This window comes from Myripristis murdjan, chromosome 21, assembly GCF_902150065.1.
Source record: "Myripristis murdjan chromosome 21, fMyrMur1.1, whole genome shotgun sequence".
Taxonomy (NCBI): Eukaryota; Metazoa; Chordata; class Actinopteri; order Holocentriformes; family Holocentridae; genus Myripristis; species Myripristis murdjan.
Window position 1 is genome coordinate 21,212,501 of NC_044000.1, and position 17,300 is coordinate 21,229,800.

General features: G+C 47.4%; 1 protein-coding gene across 2 annotated transcripts in view; it reads right to left on the reverse strand.

Annotated features, from left to right (window-relative positions):
• LOC115379654 (cyclic AMP receptor-like protein A) overlaps positions 1–17,300 on the reverse strand; it is a 59,867-nt gene that overhangs the window by 25,603 nt on the left and 16,964 nt on the right. For both annotated transcript variants that reach the window (XM_030080452.1, XM_030080450.1), the window contains 3 exons: positions 12,707–12,785; positions 8,626–8,673; positions 529–611 (listed from right to left, as the gene is read on the reverse strand). In XM_030080452.1, the coding sequence (XP_029936312.1) occupies positions 529–611; positions 8,626–8,673; positions 12,707–12,785 (210 nt within the window). The remainder of the gene's footprint in view (positions 1–528; positions 612–8,625; positions 8,674–12,706; positions 12,786–17,300) is intronic.

The window sequence follows — 17,300 nt, forward strand, 5'->3', positions numbered from 1 at the left end:
AGAGAGAGAGAGAGAGAGAGACGGAAAATGAAAGAAAGAGGGAGAGGGAGAGGAAGGAGCGCGAGGGAGTAATAACAGCGCCGGGGTTATCATTTACGGGACCACCCGCCCCCGTCCCACCCAGCCCAGGCCCGGCCGAGCGCCGGCTTTAAAAAGCCAATAAAGCAACACACACACACACACACACACACACACATACACACACACACGATCTCCGTCGACACCGCCACAGACAGAGCCGGAGCTTTCTGAGAGTTCAGATAAGAGAGAGCAGGATTGGACAGAGCAGAGAGGAGGAGGAGGAGGAAGGAGGGAGGGAGGGAGGAGGAGGGAGGAGGAGGAGGGGGGGGGGGGGGGGGTGACGGCTTGGAAAGAGATAAGAGTGAATGGAAGATAACAGGGTGAGGCCGACATGCAAATAAAACAACAGCAGCGTGGAGTTGGAGCTACCTGCCGCACCGGGATGTGTGTGTGTGTGTGTGTGTGTGTGTGTGTGTGTGTGTGTGTGTGTGTGTGTGTGTGTGTTACCTGTTGATGAGAGGAAAGAGGGACACCAGCAGGTAAACGGAGGGGTACCACTTCAGCGGCTTGATCTCCTCCGCCAAGGAAATCTGTCGGGGCGAGAGAGAGAGTAACACGACTGACCCAAATAGAGAAACGTCACACACACACACACACACACACACACACACACACCGGGCGGCTCGCGAGGAAAAGGACGATTAAACCCAAATAAAATATTAACCTGCTGATAATACGCAATATCCTGAAGTTATGAGAGGAAACAGAGGATTCCAATTAAACGGGAAGCCGATATTTTCAATAAAGTTAAAGGGCTGATTCAATGTGGTGGACGGGACGGGGCGGGCGGGGCGGGGCGGGCGGGCGTCGCCACGGTGACGGGGGGAGCCTCGTGCTGGAGAGCTTTTACAAGCCGCTATCTAATTCCCGGGAGAGGAGGAGGACTCTGGCGGTCCGGAAGAGGCTGAGAGGCGAAGGGCCCCCCGAATCGATTTTCTGTGCAGTGCTGCTTTTTTTTTTTTTTTTTTTTTTTTCCTTCCCTCCTTCTCCTCTCCCCGTAGGCATGGACGCAGTAGCCGAGCCAGCGCATTTGCCTCACTCTCGCTCTCTCTCTCTCTCACACACACTCACACACACACACACACTCGGAGCCAGGAGGCAGGCCCACGAGCTCCAGTCTCTCTACCCCCACATGCTGGAAATTAATTACTCACCAGAAAGACCCCGAGGCGTGCAAGCTTTAACGCAGGCGTTTTAAACAATTCAAATGAAAATCACGAGAGCCCCCCGGTGGTATTTTATCTTGTGTGTGTGTGCCTGTGTCTGTGTGTGTGTGTGTGTGTGTGTGTGTGTGTGTGTGTGGGTGTGCCCACATCCAATGTTGAGTATTAAATATAACAGAGGAGTTTTCGCAGCATAAGGTACGCTGGCTGCATGTGAGCAAGCGGTGAAGCCTCGCGCTTTATTTGCGCATCGCAGGGCTGTGAAGTGGGTGCAGCAGCAGCCCCCTCCCCGCCCCCCACCCCCACCCCAAAAAAAAAGAAAAAGGGAAAAGGAAAAAAGAAAAGGAAAAAAAATATATATACCAAATGCAAATATAAGCTGAGGCCTCCTATTAGCGTCTACTGCCATGGGAAGCTGTGACATCACCGGTCATGTCAAGAACTGTCTTTTATCATCACAAACGTGTGTGTGTGTGTGTGTGTGTGTGTGTGTGTGTGTGTGCAGGGTCTCGCTGGGAGAGACAGGAAAAGGGCAGGACAAGGGGCCGAGGATTGCTAAATGGAAAACGACAGAGATGTGAGTGTGTGTGTGTGTGTGTGCTGCATGCATGTGGGTGCATGAGTCCCAAAAAAAAAAAAAAAAAAAAAGAGAACAAAACAAACAACAACAACAACAACAAAAAAACCTTCATCCTCACAAAGCAGCGGTCTCACAGGAAAAGGCTCTTTGAAATGTTCAGAAATCAATTCTGAAAGCATTCGGAGCCCAATAATCTCCGATAGAAATTGGCGAGGGGAGGAGGAGGAGGAGGGGGAGAGGATGTGGAGGGAGGTGGAGAAGGACGGGGGAGGGGAAGAGGAGGAGGAGGAGGAGGGAGGGAGGGAGGGCGACGAGCGGCTAAAGAGCCTCCTGTTTTTAATCACAATCCTCCCGTGTCAGAGGCCCCTGCGCTCCTCGGGAAGCAGAGGGGAATGAAACCGTAATTATGTGCTGCGGGCACGGCGGTCCCACCGTTAATGACGCGCGTTAGATTACAGACGGTTATCGGCAGCAGCCCTCCCCTCACCCTCACCCCCCCCGCCCCCACCCCCGCCCGCCCAACACCCGCGCGCTCATCTCAGCCAATCCATTTTACACTCTGACTGCAGAGAGAGAGAGAGAGAGAGCCGGCTCCGACAACAACCAGCAGCGTCAGGGTCTCCCCGCTCGCTTGGAATCCAAATTCACAGACGTCTCAGCGGCTCTCAAGGCCTCGCTTGGTGAAATCCAGAAACTAAAAAAAAAATGGCCGCGTTCTGAGGTAATAAATTAGGCATCATAAAAGCCTCGTGTTTTTTTAAGCCTTGATATTACGGCAAACGTTTTGAAGCCACATCTGTATCGACGCAAAGATCCACTGCAGGGTTTTACTGCTTTTAGGATGTGAAGTATTGATGCGAGAAATGAGAGAAAAAAAAAACAAGCGCTTTCAAGGACCGCACAGTAATTGTCGCAAACTTTCTAAAATCTCTAAACTTTCAAGGATTTTCCAGGCCCATGAGAACTCGTGCTGAAATACTGAGTCGATTGATTAATCCGTTTAATAATTTGTCGAGGAACAAGCGTGAGCCCTCTGCTGTCGGTGCCTTGTTGCATGTCCTGCGCAGTTTGGCCTGAGGGTGGCGCTAGAGGGAAAGTAATGGGGTCACCAAAGCTGACAGGGTTCGTCCGCCGGGGAGCACGGACGCATGGATTCCCCAAATTCAATGGCAAATCCACCCGATAGATTTTGAGACATCAAATTTGACGTTTCGTCCCGAGGGTGGCGAGGAAATGGCGTCATCAAAATCGAGAGGAACTTCCTCCGGGGAGTGGGAGTGAATTTTACAAATACCACGGCGGTGCGCTAATTAGAGTTTGTGATATCTCGTGTGCAAATTTGACATTTTGGGCCGGGGGCGGTGCTGCAGGAAAGGTCATGAGGTCACCAAAATTCAGAGGGTTCATTCTCCGGGGAGCATGGATGTGCTCATCAAAGTGCATGGTAACCCTATGGCTTTGGAACAAGTTTCATTTTCATGACTTTACAATACAATTTTTTTTTTAAAAAATGGAGGAGAAAATTTGTGTTTTATTCGTTTTTAAAGATTTTGGCTTCACTTACAGGTTTTAGGGTTGCAGAACTGTAAAAACTGAAATAATCACAATGCCTTGCACTACACAGCTCGGTCGAGTTCAACCATCTTTGCTCTTTGCCCCATTAGAAGGTGAATTTTGGTCCCAACTGGTGAACTGGGATGTGTTCTGCCAGAAAGTATAAGACATCCCCCCAAAAACATGTCCTGGAATTGGCAACCATGGCAACTGACTCTGGACCTTTGAGGTTAAAAACTGTGACCAAACAGAAGCAGGATCACAATATTTTGTGTCAAACATTGTGTTAAGGCTAAGTGTCACTTAACCCTAACCCTAACCCGGCAATCCGCCTGATATATTTTGGCCTAAAGATAGTGCTCAAGGAAAGGTGATGGTGACACCAAAATTGAGAGGGTTCATTTCCCGGGAAGCAGGAGTACATCTGGTGAGTTACTTGGCAATCCGTCCATTATATTTAGAGATACGTTGTGTATAACTCAAATGTTTGACCTTGGGTCACAACGATCAAGAAGGATCTTCCTTTGGGGAGTGAATACACTGCAAAAACTCAAAATCTTACCAGGAATATTTGTCTTATTTCTAATCAAAATATCTCATTATAATGACACAAATATTCTTGGTAAGATTTTGAGTTTTTGCAGTGTACACTAACCAAATATGGCACTTCACTAATTAAATTTCATGAGTTGACATTTTGTCCTAAGTGTAATTCTACAGGGAAAGTGAGAGGCTGCAAAAACCGACAGGGTTCATCCTCTGCGGAGCGTGGAGGCACTCGCCAAAGTTCATGCCAATATGACCACAGATTGTGACCTGGAGGTGTTGAACAGACAGACTCACGGTCAAACCGACCAACACGGCCGACCTCAAGCCACAAATATCAGGGGTTGTGTTCACACTTGCTATTAACGTCCTTCTACGGTGATGTGATCACAGGCGGACAGCCGAGGCAAACGGATTGATGTTCACCCCTGGCATTATCCTTTCATCTCCAGTGACCGCATGTGGCTATATTTTGTGACTCCAGAAATAACACGAAACTCCAAAAACAATTAACTCATAGGGTCTCAAGCCAATTTAAGCCTCTTTGCAAACAGGAGTGCTAGATAGTCACTGTCTAGAAGAAAAAGAGGACACCAGTCTATTAAAAAAAAAAAAAAAACAAGTGCGTGTTTTGGCTTTGTGATTAAAGGAAATTTTTATGTCGGAGTTGACCAGGTGGTCGTACCAATGTGTCAGGGATGCACTGGGACACATTAACATTTACTCAAAATGCTACATGACCCAGTGCCGCCCTGAACACCTCTGAAGGTGGTTTGAATGATCGGATCCCAACGTGCATTGGTCCCAATTTCCACCTGAGCTTAGCTGCACAGTGCTGTCAACTTGTGACTGGATCACCCAAGACGCTAAAACCAAGTGTGAACACGGTCACACAATTACTATAATAATGATATAATAAAAATAAGTACATATAAGAAATACAAATATAATTAAAAATGAATACGGCGAGGTGTTTTTGGCTTCTGGTCAGACTAAGGACGCAATTTTAAGGCATCACTTTGGGCTTCACTTCATTACCCTGTAATGGGCACGTGTCGTTATTTTTGTCATTTTATTAATTTAACGATTAATCGGTAAATCAAAAACACAATCCGCAGACTGACTGATATTGAAGATAAAAAGCAAAATGAAGCCCTTGTGGGGATTCTGCTGAAGTCTCAAAGCTGCGTCTTTCATACCAAAAAATACACGATTTATATGGTAGCCGTTAAAAAGAGCAGGTGATGGTGTTTACATCAGTGGAAGTCGTGGACCACATATTTCATCTTTAAGTCAGCGGGTGTTTTAAACCTCCGACCCGACCGAAACACAGCGTCTTCTCTAACATTATCGTTCAACGTGCACTCAAATTTCTGTCCCATCCAGCAGCTGGTGATTTAATGATAATTTATCATTCTACGAGACAGCTGACGGATTTAAAAAGCAGAGCTAAAATGTCGGGTTAAAAACGGGGTAAGGAGGGTAGAGCTGTGAATGTCTCAGGGTCACAGGTTTGAAACATATATATATATATTTTTTTACACATATATATGCCCTTGAGGAAGAAACTGAGCTCTCCTACTTGCTCAGTCACTGCGGAGTCTCTCCACATAATGTCAGCCGCACATTACACGTATAATGTAATGTAAATGTAATTTAATTTAAAATTCAACGTTAAACCTGCAGGAAACGCTTAAAATAACACGTCTATGGGTGAACGCGGCACTTGTTTATGCACCAAACTAAAAAAAAAAAAAAAAAAATGAATAAAAGAGGAGAGACACTCACACACACACACACACACACACACACACACACACACACACACACCAGGACACAAGGTTGAGCATGTGAGCGTATGCTTGCACGTATGCACAAACACACACACGCGCGCGCACACATCCCATTGTGACTCACGGCAAAGCTTATGTTGATCAGTAAACAAACACCCCGGGAAGATAACGAACAAGCAGCCCGCTGTTTGCTCAGCCAGCTCTGTCGCTACCCAACGGCACTGAGCTGGTGTGTGTGTGTGAGTGTGTGTGTGTGTGTGTGTGTGAGTGTACATGCGTGCAAGCTGACTTAAACTCTCTTTCAAAACGCCCTCTCTCCGACCTGCGTTGCTGCAAGACTTTGTGAGGTGTGTGTGTGTGTGTGTCTGTGCAAGTGCTCATGCATGACCGCAGATAAACCTCTAAAGAAACACACACACACACGCGCGCACGCACACACACACAGCTGTGTTACTGCCATGTGACTGACATCCCTGATAACCGCCAACACTGGTTATGTACGTCAGCACTCGGGCCAAATATTAAGAGAGAGCGAGAGGAACGGAGCGAGGCTGAGTCAGAGAGAAAAATACATCAAGAAAGGCGAACGCAGGAAAGAGCATGTGTGAGCAAGAAACATGAGAAGCGTGTGTGTGTGTGTGTGTGTGTGTCATAGTAATAGAGAACGTGTGAGGGATGGAGGGAGGTGGAGGGATGCAGGGAAGTGAATGAAATCACCAGAGCCAGCGGTCTTCAGACACCCAGCAGGAATTGCTTTCTCTAGTTTACACCTGCTGGTACACACACACACGCGCACACACACACATCCACACCCACACACACACACACACACGCCAACGCTCGCTAGCCTGGCAACTGCGATTGGGGAGGCTGTTGTTGTTTTAAAGCATCGCAGCGCGTGCATAAACACTCATAAATATTCATGCCCATGAACCTGGCTTGCTGCTTTATTCATGCTGGGTATGTGTGTGTGTGAGGGCGAGAGAGAGAGAGAGAGGAAGCGAGAGAGCAAGAGGGAGAAGTGAAAGGCTGAGAGAGGAGGAGGGGGGGGAGAAAAAAAGAAATAGAGCAACTGGGAAAGAGAGAAAGATGAGGGAACAGCGAGTGTGATGAAAACCACTGCTGATTTATTTACACCCTGCGTTACGCACGGCAATTAGCCCGCACGGGTGGTGTGTGTGTGTGTGTGTTGTGGGGGTGGCTGCGACACACACACACACACACTCACACACATTCGTCATTCACAACATGGGGAACAACATGTGGAGGGTTACGCCAGTTCAGCGTGCAGTAATTACATCTGCCACTTAGGGGCAGCATCTACATAACCTTAACCCTAACCTGCTCTCCCCTCCCGTCACCCTGCTGCTCTGACCCCCCCCCCCAGCAGGGTGGTGAGGGAGGAGGGAAGAGGGGGGTAAAGGGAGGGGGGGAGGGACTGTGGAAAGAACAGTGGAACGAAGAGGAGGAGGAGGAGGAGAGGAAGGTCTACAAGGAGCAGCGTGAAAGATTTAAAGGCGTTATTAAGAACTGTCACTTTTCAGGCTACTCGGGTTTGAGTGGATTTCACCTTTTAAATATTTATCGTTTTTTTCCCCCCATCTCAGGTGATTTACGATGAATGAGCAGGTTAAGAGTTCGGTGAGTGGCTGAAGGAGCTCGCGACAGGACGTGAGGCACTGACGGATCAAGGCGATGACCATTATCGCCCCGAAGAGGAAAATCTGCCTAGAAACTTAAAAACCGCCACAGATTCACTGCAAAAAGTCAAAATCTCACCAAGATTATTTGTCTTATTTCAAGTCAAAAATGTCTTATTCCTAGTCAAAATATCTCATTACACTTAAAATAAGACATGATCACCTCAGAAGTAACTTGTTTTTAGACGATTGTCTCTCGTTTCTAGTGAAAATTTGCTTGTTTCATTGGCAAAATTTGTTTATTGTTTCTAGCTAATTTTCACTTATTTCAAGTGAAATTTCACTTTTTCCACTGGCAAATTTTGCCAATGAAACAAGCAAAGACAGTAAATTGTCTAAAAACAATGTACTTCTGAGGTGATCATGTCTTATTTTAAGTGTAATGAGATATTTTGACTAGAAATAAGACATTTTTGACTTGAAATAAGACAAATAATCTTGGTAAGATTTTGACTAAGACACGCAGACCTGCAGCGTATACGATGAGATAAATAAAGAGACGTTCAAAGAGTCATTCATAAATAATGTCGCTAAAATGTGAAGATAAAAACGGAATAAAACCATTAAAATACAAAATAAATGACACCGTAGAAAAAGCGACAAGCAATCAAACCGTTCAAGAGAAGAAAAGGACTCTAAGTGACACGGCCAGCTTTTCCCCACCACACCAGCGTTATACATAATATCCATTATTCAATTTAAACTGAAGGAAGAGGAAAAAAGTCTGCACAAAAAAAAAAAAAAAAAAACAGATAGAGGAGCTAATTCTCTCACCTATTATCCCACCTATTCTTCCCTTTCTCCATTTCTTTTTTTTTTTTTTTTAACAACTGGTCTCATATTTCTCAATCTGTCTTCTCATGGCATGAATATAATTTAGCTCCTCATTTTTACTCTGCTCTCTCGTGCTCATTCAAGAAGGTCAGGGAAAGAGCAGAGCGCCACTGCAGCTCCACAGATTTTCACGTGTGTGTGTGTGTGTGTGTGCGCTCACTCACACACACACACACACACACAAAGAATGAAAAAGTGGGCGTTTTGGGGTCAAACTGCTCCCCACTGTGTGTGACACCTACCCAGCGTGACCCCGACGGCTAATCCTGCACACACTCTAATCCTCACGTTCTGCATGTGCATGCGTGTGTGCGTGTCCCTGTGTCTGTGTGTGTGTGTGTGTTGAGAAATATGATTGCCACACAGGCCTTTACCTTTCGCCGCTCTCTCTCTGGGTTGAAGGTTCCCAGCCACGACTGCATCTGTGCAGCAGAGACAAAAAATAAATAAATAAATAAATAAAAATAGAGTCAGGGAAATTACATTGACACTGATTTATTCAATTATTTAAATCAATTATTTGTTTTTTTTTTTTCTCCATAGATGGGTGTAGCGCTCCTTGCGTTCAGTATGAAATCAATTCAAACATGCTGGGAGCTGGAACACACATCAAATCTGGAACTCGCACGGAGACAAAACCCCTGCACCTTCCCCCCCCACCCCCCCTCCCCGCGAAAAGCGCCTAATTCACACCAGAGCGCCGTAACAGCTCCCAGCATCTCCAGCGAGAGGGGACTGATCAGCATCACCGCACACGAGATGACATGAGGAAAAAGAAAAATGCGAGGGAGGTAGAGAAAGGGGAGATTTTTTTTTCTTTTTTCTTTTTTTCTTTCTTTTTTTTTTTTTTTTTTTTAAAAAAGTGGTAAAGAAAAAGGAAAAAGTGGAGCAAACATGGCAGATCTGAGCTCTCTGGAGACGACGTGGGAATACTTCTCGCTCCTCTTCTGTCTCCGCTCTCCGGGGAATGCAGGGAAAATGTCAATAGAGAGGCGCGCGCACGTGCATGCGCACACACACACACACACACACAAGGCGGAAATTTGTCATGGTGGGAAGAGGGTGCGGTGTGTGTGTGTGTGGGGGGGGGGAGGGCCACAGGGAGCCAGAAGGTTTATGTAACCCAAGAAATCAGAGACAAATCTCTGGAGGCCCGGTTGGAGCTGTACACACAAATGCAAGTGCACACGTACATTCACACACACACACACACACACACACACACACACACACACACACACACACACACACACACACGCAAAGAGGCAGCACGAACGATATGCGCTCACAGCTCCTCCATTCAGCTATTTATTAACTCAACGTTGCCATGGTTTCTCTGCGCTGACATGATTGTCATTGTAAGTCTGTGTGTGACCAAGGTGTGTGCATGTGTGTGTGTGTGTGTGTGTGTGTGTTTGTGCAGTGCAGCAAGAAAGATAGAGGGTCGTTAAAGCCAAACGTGCTCCACAGCAACCCTGGGCTGTCGAGCTGAGCGCCGCGATCCATCAAAATCAACGCGGGCCGATAATAAGTGGCAATATCATTAGGCTTCGGCCAGGTCTCCGATGTCTGTGTGTGTGTGTGTGTGTGTGTGTGTGTGTGTGTGTGCCCGGCCGGCCTCGCAATCTCTCATTGAGCCGTGTAACCGAGAGGCAAGCGATTCGACGGGGCTGAGCGTTGAGGTGTGAGGCTGAGTGTGCGTGTAAGCATCGCATCTACAGCACACACACTCACAAACACACACACACACACACACACACTATGCCGCACTCCCAGACCCTCTCTGTCTGGCCAGATAATGACTCATTAGCTTTCAAATCCCCCTAGTTAGCGCACGCTCACACACTCGCGCTGAATGCGTCTACGTTTTTCTAATAATCCTGATGGAAACGACACCGACTTGGTAAACTAATGAGCCACTCAGTCATTTTCACCCGCCACCACCACCACCCTGGTAATCCGAGTACGCCCCTGTGAAAGTGGAGAAACTTCTCCGTCCGGCCAACATCCCACCTCTCCCTCTCCCTCTCTCTCTCTCTCTCTCCGAGCCTCCTCTACTTTATCCCGCTCTCCGTTCTGTCGCCACCTACCCCGCGTTCAAAGCTTTTGAAATTCTTTCAAGTGAGACAGCCTGCAGCTGCAAAGAGATAAGGCTTGAGCTCTTCATAAATATGATAGAGAAAGCAAAAAGGGAGAGGGAAGGGAGAAGAGAGAGAGAGAGAGAGATGGAGGCCGACAGGAAAAGAGGGTGAGAAGAGGAAAAAAAATGAGAAGGAAAACAGAGAGGGAGAGAGGGGGGAGAAAGAAGGAGAGACGGCCGAGCGCTGTGAGCAGAATGAGTTATGAGATGCAGGTTGCAAAGCAGCTACGTTCATTTATTCTCTTTATCACATCCATGATAAAGGGCTGTGTGGTCTCTGCTGCTTTCCTTTCCCCTCAGCTACTCGCTCGCCTGCAGCCGACAGACGACCCGCAGATCTACCCGCGGCCACTCCGCCGCACACACCGACGTCGGCGTGTGCGGCAGAGCCCTTTCCACTGTGAGGCGGCTGCGGCTTTTTAGATTCAGATTTGATGTATCAATCATCCGTCGCCCCGCCGGCGCCGCACGTGCGGGGCTAAAAAAAAAAAAAAAAAAAAAAAAATCACAGCGGCGTGCGAGCGCCCCCGCCGCCCGGCACCGCGCGCCGTGGCGTGCGGTGTCATCAGGCCCCGGGAATGGCAGCTATGTGAGCCTTGTGGAATGCTGCCTCCGGGGCTCCGGCTGCACCCTCGCTGTGGCAAACCACTCCGAGTTATGAGCCAAAAGGGAGGGAGGAGATGAGAGGAATGAAAGCAAGGAGAGGCAGACACACACACACACAAAGAGGAGGGAGGGAAGTTTCGCCCCAGTGGCCTGAGCTGCAAAGTCCTTGCCGTTCTGCATGCAAGGCAAACAAACACACGTGCACACAAAACACACGGATGCACCCACACACCCTTTACCACATGTAATGCTGCTATTACTATACATAATATACTTAATTACTACACTATTACTATACATAATATACTTAATTACTACACTATTACTATACTTAAGACATTCCTATCTCCGAGGACCATACTGGCGCTTTTTGCATACTTGAGTCCATTTACCGTACGGCTCTCTTTACAGCGCACCGTGCTTTTTAAGATATTTATATCATTACTGGATTACCATATTTTCTGTAACACACACACTGAGGTCAAAGTTCGCTCCTGCTCTGACGTTTGTGCTGGTGTTCACACGGAGTCATGGATGTTTACCTTGAGTTTTGTGAAACGGAGACATATTTTCTGTGGTGTGGACGTCTCTGCATTGGAAAGCATCGTCACGTTCAAACAGAGCGATGGTGCATTCACGCCCCGACGGATACATCACAAAATGAATGTCTTACTTTGTAGTTAGCCACACTATCATAATTTTTTTTTTTTTTTAAACCAAAAACCAACTAAACTGACATCATTCTTTCAGTGTCTAGTGTCCACATTTGTCCTCTGGGTCTGACTTCCCAACTAAATGATGAATGTGACGCTGTTTTGGTAGGATAAAGTAACTTCGATACAATGAAGCCCTTACAGTATGTTTACCTAACTAACCCAATTAATTACAATATTAGAGAACATTTGGACTTGAGCAGACAAATAGTGAGAGGAGTCGTATTTTTTTTCAAGTTGTGTATGCTTAAAAAAAAAAAAAAAAATGCAGATATTTTGGCCTGAATTTTAGACGTTTGGGGTTTAAATCTGTCCAGACTGCTCAGACTGTGTGTGGAGGGGCTCTGCCATTCCATACCATCGCCTTGAGGCAAGTCTCAAGTCTCTGAAAATTATTTTTGTGCTGTAATGAAATTAATGGAATGGCAATGAGCAAATTCAAAACATCTCAAAAGGTCTGCCATGCTTTGGAAAATGATCAATAGTAATAGGAAGTATACATAAATTGCATTAAGCAAGAAAACATGCAAAAAACGCCATGATGCTCCTTTAACCCTAATCGCAAATCTTAATTTGTAGCCTAATTTAAACCTAATCCTAATTCTAATTTTAACCCTATGTCCTAAATGTAAGTCCTAGCCCTGAAACTGCAGCTCTAAGAAACGAGGATTTTCTTCCTCTTTCTGTCATGGTAAAACATTTGGTCCTCACAGGTCTACAAATACGATACAACACAATGCACACGCACACAAACACACACACACACACACACACACACACACACACACACACACACACACACACACACACACACACACACACACACACACACACACACAAACACAGCGAGGGTACTCTCTCGGCTTTCAGAGAGACCATTGATGCCAATTTGCTAAAAGGTCACAGTGGATTCAGATTCAGCTAAATGGCCAGCCAGCACTCTGGCCTGGCTGCTTTCTGGGCCTGGCACTGATTGGCTGCATGCTGAGCACTTACCCTCGCGTTGGCCACACAGATGATCCTGGCATAGCAGCAGATCATAAGGAAGATGAGGCTGAATAGAGGCACGTACCATCTGCAAAGCACAGACACGAGCAGGCGATGAGTGACCTCAAAACAAGGGGACGGACAGCAGAGCCTGATCACTCCTGTTTTGTTAAAGATACTGAGATTTTCCTTTGGCCTCCAGGTTCCCCCCTGAGGCCAAAGGACCATCTGAGTGTTACAGAGAAAAAACAGAATTATTCAATGATTAGAGTTGATTATTTCCAATGCAGTTTCACTTGTTGCGGTGTTTTATTTATGGGAACAACTATAAATTTCTTAAAACCAGGCAGAATAAGGCAGATCAGGGCATCCAAAAAATATTTCAAGAACATTCTGGAAACAAGTTGATTAGTGCTGGAAATAAGTGGGATTATCTCATCCCACGGGTAGATTTGATTTTTTTTTTCATTTGTTTTAAGAAAAACAAGATTTTAACACTGAATGTGAGATTAAATGACATTGTTAAGATGAGTTTCTCTGCAAATCTTTATAAATCAGTATAACAACTTACTTTTGCACTTACACAGCGGTGCACACTGTCGTATGAACACAATCGGATGCACCCTAATACCAGCGCTTTTGTCCTGAATGCACTTACCTCGATTAAATGTGCCTTTTTGTCATGATTCTACGTGTCCTTGGTTTTCTGTGCCTTTTAAATGTTTATTTAAGTTCCAAATGTAGGAGTTTCGAAGTTGCTGAACTCATTTTCCGCTTTTGATACGGTGGATGTCTTTTACGTATCCCGGTAACATTCTTTCACTTTACTCTTTTCAGAATGGAATACCACTGAGATTACACTCTAATTCTCTGGGGGAAAATTCAGGAATAGTGAAATGTGTGTGCATTACACCGTGCTTTTCAGGAGCACAGGCGAGACGGGAGGTGGTGTTTAGAATTATGTTCGACGGCCATGAAGTGGCAAGGACATATAAACTACACACACTGCACACTGCAAAAACTCAAAATCCTACCAAGAATACTTGTCTTATTTCTCATCAAAATATCTCATTACACTTAAAATAAGACATGATCACCTCAGAAGTAACTTGTTTTTAGACAATTTTCACTTGAAAATTTGCTTGGTTCATTGGCAAAATTTGCCAGTGGAAAAAGTGAAAATTGTCTAAAAACAAGTTATTTCTTAGGTGAGTGTAATGGGATATTTTGACTAGAAATAAGACAAATATTCTTTGTAAGATTTTGAGTTTTTGCAGTGCAGAACAAGAACCCTGCAGACTCAACCGGCAAACAAAGGCAAGACATGATTTGACGGTGGAGTCTCCGTGTCTTATAATCAGACCGACTCGCTGGTAGATGACATGTTTATTCCACATTTTTGTCAGCTAATATGTGTTTAAACAACCCTCAGCACCTTTGGACACTTTTAACCACAGAATAGAATAGAATAGAATAGAATAGAGTAGAGTAGCTTTGGCCACTCACACACACACACAGTGGAACAGTGTCACCAAGCTGGTGAATGAGGGAGACCGAGAGCAAAAGACACTTTCCAGAGCACCGGAAATGTAAGTCATTCCTATGGGATGAGGGGTTTGCAACGGAGGGAGGTGCAGGGGAGAAGAATGTGTCAGGTATTCCCGAGCAGATGAAAGAGAACCAGGGGGAACGGCAGCTTTGTGTTACCAGTATGCAACCTCTCGGAAGGTGATGTAAGCTCGCAGGGAGTTTCAGCCTCTCCCTTTAATCACAAAACAGCTCTTTGTCTTGTTTTTGACAGACAGGTTCTGGCCACCTCGTCTCTGTTGAGCCCTCGCTCGCCCTGAGCAGCCGCGGCCCCGCTGCTGCTCCGCCCCGCCTCCGCGAGTCTAAAGGTGTGCATCAGTCAGACGCCGCTACAGGTGTCAGATATACCTGACGGTGCAGAGGAGCCGAAACCACGTTAACAGCGCGTAATTATGGACCTGCTCGTGATCCTGACAGAAAGAAAAAAAAACATGAATCATGGAGCAAAAGTTAGATTTCAAAAAGTTTAACTGGCATTCCGAACAGATCCTGGATCGCTTCCTGACCCATAAATACAGACAGACGCAAACGGGGCCGGGTTGGGACTGTGTGTCCTACGCTGTTCCTCAAAGTCCTTGGCGCGCCGTGTGCTAAAAACGGAAACTTTTAGCGATATTTCAAAAAAAGACAAATATCAGGTCTTTGGCCTAATTTTACCCTGCGTCCACACTTGTCTGTCAAGCCTGCGGCGGCGGGGCGGAGAGGAACTCACGGAACACGATCAAATTAAACACTTTATTGGCAGGGGAATCTGAGCGGGTAGGCGTTCGTCTCGGAGCGGAGATGTAACAGGAAAAGGGAAAAAAGGCAGCTTCATACATCGTGTTCCCGCAAGTCTCGCATAGGGACACGCTTATACAAAGAAAAACAGTGTTGTGTGTGTGTGTGCGTGTGTGTGTGTGTGTGTGTGTGTGTGTGTGTGCAGGCCTGCCAATGGGATGGGAGTGATGAGAGCGTTTCAGGGGAGACCTGAGCGAGCGTCACCTCGGTGTGATTTAATAACCCGCTCTCCGGAATAAATGGCGTCCAATTACGCCAGCGCACGTCCCGCCGTTAATGATGGAGAGATGGGGGGGCGGCGGCGGCGGCGGGCGGGTGGGTGCTTGGGTGGGGTGGGGGTGGGGGAACAGGAGGGAGGATGGGGGGAGAAAAAAAGGAGGGAGGGGTGGAGGGTGGCCTTTTAACGATAGCGTGTGGGAGGGCGGGGGGCTCGGAGGGTGTGAGGAGGGAGAGAATGACGAGCGGCAGCTACAAAGTGCTCTAATTAGCATGATAATGATCTGCCATTAGAGTCCGCTGTGCTCTACAGCTGAGCACTACCCTGAGAGTGAGAGAGAGAGAGAAAGACGGAGGGGAAGAGAAAGAGAGAAAGAACGAAATAGATGCAGACAGAAAAAGAGAGAGAGGGAGGGAGAGAGGCTGTGGGCAGAGGATGATAAAAGTGAGGACAGGAATAGAGGGAGGGAGGGATGGATGATGGAGGATTGAGGGTCAGGACCACAGAGAGCAGAAATGAGAGAAGAGGGGGGTGGCGGGGAGGTGGCGGTGGTGGTGGTGGGGGGGTGGCTCTGAAAAAAAAAAAAAAAAAAAGGATAGGGAGAGGGATAAGGTCAAAGTGAGAATGAGAGGAATAGGGTGGAACAGCGGAGGGAGAGACTGCAGCAGATGGAGAGTGACTAGGGGAGGATAGACAGAAAGATGGATCACCGCAGAGGGCTTACAAAAAAAAAAAAAAAAAAAAAAAGAGACGGAGGGAGCGATGACGAGAGAGCGAGGGTGGCGAGCCTGAAACCAGGAGAAAGCGAGGTAAACCCTCACACACACACACACACACACACACACACACACACACACACACACACACACACACACACACAGATGTAATCTTTCTCCCTCTGCCTCTCCGCCCCGGCCCGAGCCTCCCCTCCAGCTCCGCTCTGAAGTGAGGGATGAGGCTCGGATGAAAGCGGCCTTAATTGAAGCGTTCGCGGGGGGAGGGGGAGGGGGGGGGGGTGAGAGGAGGAGCGCGCTGCGGCGGCCCGCCTGCGCCGCTCGAGGGGGCCTCCGATCCGGCCTTCAACTCTGACCCAGATGATCCTATCGGCGAGCGAGAGATCACGATCTACCTGTTCGACCGCTTCGTCAGAGGGAGGCCAAAAGACAAAGAGCGGGGTGTGTGTGTGTGTGTGTGTGTGTGTGTGTGTGTGTGTGCGTGGAGAGGCTGGCCTGGTTCCGGATGAAACGCTAAAAACAAAAATTAAAAAAAAAAAAAAAAAGCATGCCATATCACAGCCTTTGATTTGAGCACAAACTTCTCCTCATGCATTTGCCAGGAAAATCTCCCAATAATAAAACTGTTGCACGGCGATGAGGCACGACGAGGCGCGAGGAGCGGTGACTCAGCGCGGCTCGGAGTGCTGACTCAACCTGCTGAAATTCTGCACCTCCGTCTCAACGCTGTCCTCTGCTTTTCATTCTCCTTCCTCTCTTTTTTTTTTCCACCCCCCCCCCCCCCCCCAACTCAATCCTCCTCCACTCCTCCCCCCGCCCTCCCCTGTCCTGTCCTGTCTGCGCGCTCCGCTGAACTCTGATGAAGACAGACTACGGGGCGTGGGCCGAGAGGAGGGCAATCTCTATTTCTCTCGCGCGCCTCGCCTTCCTGTCGCTCCCCGCCGCCCCACTTTCCGTCTCTTTCGGAATATTTCTCTCTCTCTCGTTCTCTCGCTCTGACAGCGCGCCCCCACCGCCGCCGCCACCTTTCCTGTTTCACCTTCAACACTGTAACCCCCCCTCACTCCCTTCTTCCCCTGCAAGGTGTCAGAAGTGCATGTGCGTGTGTGTGTGTGTGTGTGTGTGTTTTCCTGACGGGCGTTGCCGTGGCCTCTAATCTCTCGTCTGGTTTGATGTAATTAGAGCTAATGAAGATTCCCTGATCCTCTGAGCGGCTCGTCCCCCCGAGCCACGGCGGCGTGGAAAACTAGAAAGAGCCGGGGAGCGGAGCGGCGCTGATAAAAGA